The sequence below is a fragment of the Nematolebias whitei genome, chromosome 23 (genome assembly GCF_014905685.2).
Source record: "Nematolebias whitei isolate Nwh7 chromosome 23, NemWhi1, whole genome shotgun sequence".
NCBI lineage: Eukaryota > Metazoa > Chordata > Actinopteri > Cyprinodontiformes > Rivulidae > Nematolebias > Nematolebias whitei.
In genome coordinates this window covers 7759242-7767144 of record NC_056520.1, presented here as the reverse complement: position 1 = coordinate 7767144, position 7903 = coordinate 7759242, and the positions used below count along the sequence as shown (strand labels likewise).

The window sequence follows — 7903 nt, the reverse complement described above, 5'->3', positions numbered from 1 at the left end:
CGCATTTTGATTCATTTCTAATGTAAAATTAAATAAAAGTTTTACCTTTATAGTAGCTCCATTAAAAAAAAAAAAAAAAAAAAAGCGATCTGGGTGTGATTTCACGGTGCTCGGCGGACATCGACAATCCACCGCCACGTCTCGGCGCCGCTCGCCGTCCTGTTTTGTTGTCCCTCGTCGGAACGTCGTTGGCTATTTTCTTTTTTTTTTTTTAACCGAATGTAAGTTATCCAGCTGCTTCTTGTTCCGCGCGGTCAAAGTTGTCGACGCGATCGGAGGAAAGGGGGCGGGGCCTAAAAGTCCACCCCTCCCCCCACCAACGCCGATCGACAGATCAGCTTTTGCCTTTCCGCCGAGGAACAAAAGGTAAAAAGACCACAGCGTAAAAGCGTAGTTCTAGAGTCGCTTGTGTTGTCGGGTAAAAAAAATATTGTACAGACATTTTACCAAAAAAACTTAAAAATGATAAAATACAAACGAGATGTACTTTTCATCTTAGCGTGATGTTTCACCTTAACGATGTTAAGTTGTTGCCGTGGCAACCAAACGTCGCAGTTACTAAAGTTGAGTATTTTTGTAAGACGTTCTGTTTTTTTTTTTTTTTTTTTTTTAGTTTTTTCTCGGAACACGAACGTTTCTTATTCTTCACCGAGATTTTCATTAGCGGAACTAGCGCAGCGATCGTAATAGATTTAAAATCATCGATCTTACAAATCTATATATATAAATATATATATATATATAAGAAGTAAATATTCTATAAATTATTACGTTCGGGTGTACTCCTCCCTGATAAAGGATGTTTTATTTCACGTAGAAATACTTTAGATTGCACTTTCTGAAACGTTTTCCTTCACTTGCTTTATGAGTTTTCGAGGTTTCAGCACGCCTGTTCGTCATTCGTAATTAATTCAACGCATGAAAAAACACGTCTCTTTATAAACTGAATGTTTGTACTGATTTAAAAAAAATAATCCTAATCTGGAAATCCCCTCGTTTTGATTGACGGACGGTTTAAAAACTAAACCTAAAGCACTTTCGCCGGAGCAGACTCTTTATCCGAACTTGGCCTTATCTTGACTCCGTCATTTTTAAGGTTTTAAAAGTTTGAACGAAATGTATTAAATACACTTGAACTGCTTTTCCTGTCGGATCCCGAGGATGAGTCTTGGTTTATTTTTGAGGGTTTAAGGTGGAGGACTGGGTCCGGTTGGCTCTCGATGGACCTGTACATTCACAGACCAGCCACAAGAGGGCGCAGCTCATTGCAGTTTACCTTTAAGACCCTCAAAGTTACAAATATAATCCTTTTAAATGTATTCTTTTAGCATATAATTTGTGCTACTTTATGTTTAGTCGAATGTTTCTTTGTTTCCAGCAAGATAGTGTACAAATTATTGAAATAAAGAAATTAAAGTGGCTCCTTTTTCTTTTCTGTCTGGCTTCTGTTTCATCACTAAAGTCTGAGATTTTTTTGTTGTTGTTATTTTTAGGCAGATCCAGAAGCTCGCCGCTTTTCGTTGATGGGACGTTTTACGAGTAAAGTCCAGCGCTATTCTCTAAAGTATTTTGCCACAGCATGAAAAGGCCAGAGACAGCTACAGGAAAGCTCCTCTGCATTATTTATTTTTATGTCATTTCCTGTTGCTGCAGCAGAGCAGCTGTTTAAAACTGTGCTATGAGGGGCGGTTAGTGCCACTTCAACCCGGTAAGTGACGTCAACATTGCTACAGCATTACTCGTTCTAGAAAGCTCTTCAAAACAGCCGTGTGTTTGAGCAACGACGCATGTTTACGATTAAACGATTACGCTTAATTCTGATTTGACAGACGAGCTAACCGCTAGTCAGAGCAGGGCCACGGTCAGTGCCGTCTTAAAACCATTCTTGGTACTGCCTTTTACAACTACATCATCAGATACCCCGTACGCTGTTAATCTGGTGGACACGTTCCCACAGGAAGTGCCAGAGCTAGCTGCTGCCGTTAGCTTTTAGACACCCATGAAAACGACATAATGTGAAATTAATGGTAATATAATTAAAAAATATCTGCAGAAACTGTTGAGTGTGGGTTCAGGATTGCAGCAGTACGTCTTGATCTTGGCCCTGCTCTGACTAGCCGTAAGCTCATCAGTTTGAGACGTCGACACAGGTTTACGGTACAAGAGCGCACATAAAGGCTGTTTGGTGAGACGTAAAATCTACCCAGGAAGTAGCTCCTCCTGTCAGATTGTCAAAATAAAAGGAAGCAGCTGAAACCCATTTTTCAAACTCTGGTCGCTCTAAGAGCTTTCTACAACAGGTACGACCCGGAAGTGAGTTGTGGTGCAGGTAGGACTAAAGACAGCCGTAATAAGGGAGCCGAGTTCAGTGGTAGTCACAGAGCTGACGGACGGGAAAGGTGGGAGATTTGTGGGGAATTGTCTGCTCTCTAATCTGTGGAAAACCTTTTATAAAAGTTAATTATAGTAATGGGGCTAAAATTAACTTACTAAAAGAAATGCATTATTTAAATGATTAGGGGAACAGAAAAGGCATTTATAATGGGATTTCTATGTGGTTGGTTTCCCCTGTAAAGAGCACTCGAGGGCAGTAATGTTACCGCAAAGTTACAGAGACGTTTAAAATAAATTGACAAAATAAAAAAGCATTTTTAGGCTTTGGAACGGTTGCGTTTATTGAAAACAAACTAATAAGAACAAGCTAAATAATGGGTGTATATATATATATATATATATATATATATATATATATATATATAATTTTTATCCTGACACTGAACAGCATACACAATCCCAAAATACATTACGGCAAAGACTGGTTCATCCCAAAGATCCAGTCCCCCGGCACAAACAGAGTAATGTTGTGTATGCTGTTCAGTGTCAGGAGGGTGATCAGTCTTACATCGGAGAAACTAAACAGCCACTGGCCAAAAGGATGGACCAGCACAGAAGATCAACATCATCAGGCCAGGACTCTGAGGTCTACACTCATCTCCAGGCCAGCGGTCACTCTTTCAGGGATGAAGATGTTCACATCCTGGACAGAGAGGAACGATGGTTTGAGAGAGGAGTAAAGGAGGCCATCTTTGTGAAAAGAAATCGTCCATCGTTAAACAGGGGTGGAGGCCTCCGGGTCCAACTGTCCCCCTCTTACAATGCTGTGATTGCTAGTATCACTCAGCCCTCTGTGAGTAGTAAACAGCCATCAGTGTGCTAATGACCCATTGTTAGGCTGATGGTCCTTCTTGAGCATGTGAGCAGCTGGTTTTGGTTGTCAGCAGCAAAACTGGTTGATCCACTCTGAGAAGGTGCTATTTAAGAGACTGAGCTGAAAACAGCACCTCAGACTGAGGAAGTCTCTCGGATGAGAGACGAAACGTTTCTACATTTTTTTGTTGATTTGCTTTGTTTTGTTTTTTTGAATGTCCAGAGGACCAGATTTAACCTTTTTAGAGTTCCTGTTTTTAGTTTTCTAAATCACCTCATCATCTAGCTGTTTTTTCGCTACTATTCCTCTTGATTGTCCTTTTGGTTGCTATTTTGTTTCAATTTGTAAAAAAAAAAAAAAAAAGAAAAACTTAAATCTGTATGCCTATTTTATGACTGTCTATTGTTGTCGTCGTTATCCATTGTTGTCATCACTCTTTTAAGAAATCAGGTCTCTCTTGTAAATGAGTCCCCGAGGCTCAGTGGGATTAACCTGTCTAAATAAAGGTTGAATGAATGAATTATGTATACATACATACCCATTTAACCATATACATTTATTCATACACATGTCCTCAGTACTACAGATTCTTGTATTTTTTTTGTCACTGTTATATCTGTATCCTTGGCACGAACTGCCCTCTATACCGCACCAATTGCTTGGGCACAAATCGCCCTCCATACAACAGCATCATCTTTTTGGCACGAATTGCCCTCCATACAGCTCCAGAGGCGTGGATTCCCCTCATCTCCGTCTTCTTGAGGTGAAATCATCTCCTTTGTGCCTTCAACTGGACCGAACCCCTCTGAGCATGTAGTCCACCTTCAGTGTTCCACGAACCATGTTCCGTCCATGTGGTTCTGATACCCGGTTCTGTTGGGTCCACACCGCCGCCTTCTTGCATTATGGATGCCAGCGGACCGGTGTCCCCTTCAGATAGCGTGGGAACGTCTCAGTAGCGGCTCCAGCATCCATTCGGGCCGCCCTCGGCAGAGAACCGGAGGCTGGACTGGCTGCAGTCCGGGTCCAGGCTCCCTGTGCGCGCGCGGGGATGCGGAGGATTCCATAGTCCCTGCGCGTCGGCTTCCACTCCACGATGCGGGAGTACAAGGTGGTGGTCCTGGGCAGCGGCGGGGTGGGCAAGTCTGCGCTGACGGTCCAGTTCGTCACCGGCACGTTCATCGAGAAATACGACCCGACCATCGAGGACTTCTACCGGAAGGAGATCGAGGTGGACTCCTCTCCGTCGGTGCTGGAGATCCTGGACACGGCGGGCACCGAGCAGTTCGCCTCCATGAGGGACCTGTACATCCGGAACGGCCAGGGCTTCATCCTGGTCTACAGCCTGGTGAACCAGCAGAGCTTCCAGGACATCAAGCCCATGAGAGACCAGATCATCCGGGTCAAGAGGTGAGCCGCGGGCCCCTCTGGGCCGCAGCTGTAACAGGAAGTGTCACTGAGCTCCTTATATGGTCATATAAACATCTTGTTTGTTTGTAAATCAGTGGTACCCAACTCTGATCCTTGAGGTACACCATCCTGCATGTTTTAGTTGTTTTCCTGCTTTGACACACCTGATGTGAATGAATGGATGATTAACCGGCCTCTGCAGAACTTAAGCAATTAAATCACCAAATCAGGTGTGTTGGAGCAGAGAAACAGCTATGCAACAACATGCAGGATGGTGTTCCTCAGGGGTCAGGGTTGGGAACCACTGTAATGTAAATACTAGAGAATCTCATTGTTTTAGCGAAATATCTAATGAACCGTTGGACAAGTTTTAATTAAAGTTCCAGGTTCTAACTCTAATTAGCTTATGGAGCCAACCCCATTCAAGATGGCCGCCACAGCCACCAGCCTTAAGAAACTACAAAAATGGCTCCAATTTGGCCAATTCTACAGATGTTGAGCTGAAATTTGGAGTGGTAGTAGCTGAGAGTCATTCACAACACAAACTGTGTTCAACTTGTTAGAGATGACTCTCTTTGTTAGCAAAATATCTCACGGACCACCAGATAAATTTGAGCAAAACTTCAAAAGGGTGACACTGCAGTGTTTCCCCTAGATCAGTTCCCTTGGCAGGGTGCTCATTGTATTTATTTTATTTTTTGGGTCAACTACGGGGACGAGACGGAATCACATCTGCGGTGCCCACCTGCTAGCTTAATGCTACGTTGCTGCCGGATTTTACCGACAACGGGGGTGGGGTACGTCAGTAGCATTTTTGCTAGCGCGTTTGTTTTCCGCCCCGCACTAAATCAATACAGACAGTTGTCGGTTGGTAGGCAGGGCGCTTGGTTCAGTTGACGGGGCGGGGCGCCCCGCCTGTGTAATGGTAGGGGAAACACTGCACTGGCTACGTGTCTACGACTGCTCATCTTTTGGAGTCTCTGCAATTCAAGATGGCCGCCACAAACTACAACTCAGTTTTATACGAATTGAGCTAAAACTGGAGGTGGTAGTAGCCGAGAGTCAGCGCCATCTCTTTGGACCGGAGCCTCCTGTTCCTCAAGGCCTCACAGGCTCCCGGTTGGGTGATTCCTGGAGGGCGTATTGGCGACATTTGGTGACGTCGTTGGAGCCGAGTACTTTATTTAGTCTACCGCTTGGGATTAGAGGAACGGGCTGCTGGAACGATCAGATCCCGACACTCTGGACTCCCAGACTTGTTGCTCGCCAGAGATCTAATGTGTTGGGTCTGAAGCCCAGACGACATCAGGCCTCCATTAGGGAGTCGTATAAACCAGAATGCTCTCAGGAGGCGCGGTGACTAACGCTCCTCGTTGAAGTTATCCTCCATGGAACATCTGGGTGTAGCCATCCCGGCAATCTGATCACCACTTGCGTGTCCATAGTGCTTCATAATGCGTCTCCACGCCGCGCTGATGCCGTGTCTGATAGCAGGAGGCGAGTGCCACGCACGGCGAGGGGGAGGAGGCGCGAGAGGCCAGAACTACGTCTCCCAGGGGGCACTCCGGTGGAGGTCCGGGGCAATTTCTTGACCGGAGGCTTTTAGTGTTTGCAATCAGGATAGAGTGGTTTGTTTAAGCAGCTGTTTTGAGTTCTTGTTGGGCTTAACGTGTTTACCGCAATAATGTGACTTAAAGAGACAGGTCTGTTTTTTTTTTTACAGGAGGTTCTGTGGAGACCTAAATGTTAGCTTTCCTATTTTTTCTTCTTTTGGATGCTCCCTTCTTTAGGGGTCGCAACAGTGAACTAACTCGCACGATGACTTGATAATTGTTTTTATGCCAGATTCTTCCGGACACAACCACAGCCCTCTGTGTGGAGCAGAGAGCTGCCATGTAGGGTGCCCTGGGGGACCAGATGGTGAGGGGTAATGGCTTTGCTCAAGGGCACAGAGTGGAGCGAATGAGGGTGGAGGCAGGTGTGGGCGTTTCACCTTTCCCACGCACTTTTTTTGTTGTCGGTCCGTGGAATTGAACCGGCAACCTTTGATCACAGGCCCATCATGTTAGCTTTTTTGATTATTCTTCGTTATACAAGCACCTAATCCTGCTTTGTACTTTGTGCTATTTTAGCCGTTCGTATTTCAAAATGCTCTGCTCATTCAGGTAGCAGGTGCTTTGACTTTTGTTTTTTGTATAACCTTTATATATTTTATAATATTTACCTTTTGTTTACAAATATTTTCTCAATAGAAATACACTGAAATCTGTTCGGTTTCATAAACAGCATTTTTCTCTTTAAAAATCTGTTAAAGCTAACTTCCTCTATTTTTGTCTTCCCGTTTTACTTTTTTACTAGTTTTGCTACTATTACCATTTAGCTAACCCTTTACCCCTTTTAGCTTTTAGTTAGCATCTTGCTACTTTTAGCTATACTTTTCTACATTTGCATTTCATTTACCTCTATTGCTACCAGTTTTGCCAGTATTAGCAATAAAGTTAATCTAGCTTCTTGCTAAAAGCAACTTTGAGATGGTTCTTTCCTATTTGGTAGTCTAGTCGTCTTCGCTTTTGTTTGTTAGGAGCTTTGAACTAGCTATTCACTACATTTAGCTTGAAACGCCCTGTGCTTCACAACAGCTTTAAGCTAACCCCTTGCTACATTGCCATCCATTTACTACATGGAAGCATTGAGCTAGCCCTTTGCTACCTGAAAGCTTTAAGCTAGCCCGGTGCTACATGAAAGCTTTGAGTAGCCCTTTGCTACCTGAAAGCTTTAAGCTAGCACTTTGAGGTAGCCCTTTGCTACATGTAAGTTTTGAGCTAGCCCTTTGCTTCTTGAAAGCTTTAAGTTAGCCCAGTGCTACATGAAAGCTTTAAGCTAGCACTTTGCTACCTGAAAGCTTTAAGCTAGCACTTTGCTACCTGAAAGCTTTAAGTTAGCCCGGTGCTACATGAAAGCTTTGAGCTAGCACTTTGCTACCTGAAAGCTTTAAGCTAGCACTTTGAGGTAGCCCTTTGCTACATGGAAGTTTTAAACTAACCCATTACTACCTGAAAGTTTTAAGCTAGCCCTGTGCTACATGGAAACTTTGAGCTAGCCCTGTGCTACGTGGAAGCTTTAAGCTATACCTTTGCTACATGTTAGCTTTGTGCTAGCCCTTTGCTATATGAAAACTTTAAGCTATACCTTTGCTACATTTTAGCTTTGCGCTAGCCCTTTGCTACATGGAAGCTTGAGCTAGCCCTTTGCTACATGAAAACTTTAAGCTATACCTTTGCTACA

The 7903-nt window shown here is 43.9% G+C and overlaps 1 protein-coding gene across 1 annotated transcript in view; it reads left to right on the top strand.

Moving 5' to 3' along the window:
• The first annotated feature begins 3956 nt into the window (after positions 1-3956).
• The window catches only part of LOC119428771 (ras-related protein Rap-2a), a 14224-nt gene continuing 10277 nt past the window's right edge, over positions 3957-7903 (top strand). The window contains exon 1 of the mRNA XM_037696450.1: positions 3957-4618. Coding sequence (XP_037552378.1) covers positions 4305-4618 — 314 coding nt within the window. The 5' untranslated portion in view covers positions 3957-4304. The remainder of the gene's footprint in view (positions 4619-7903) is intronic.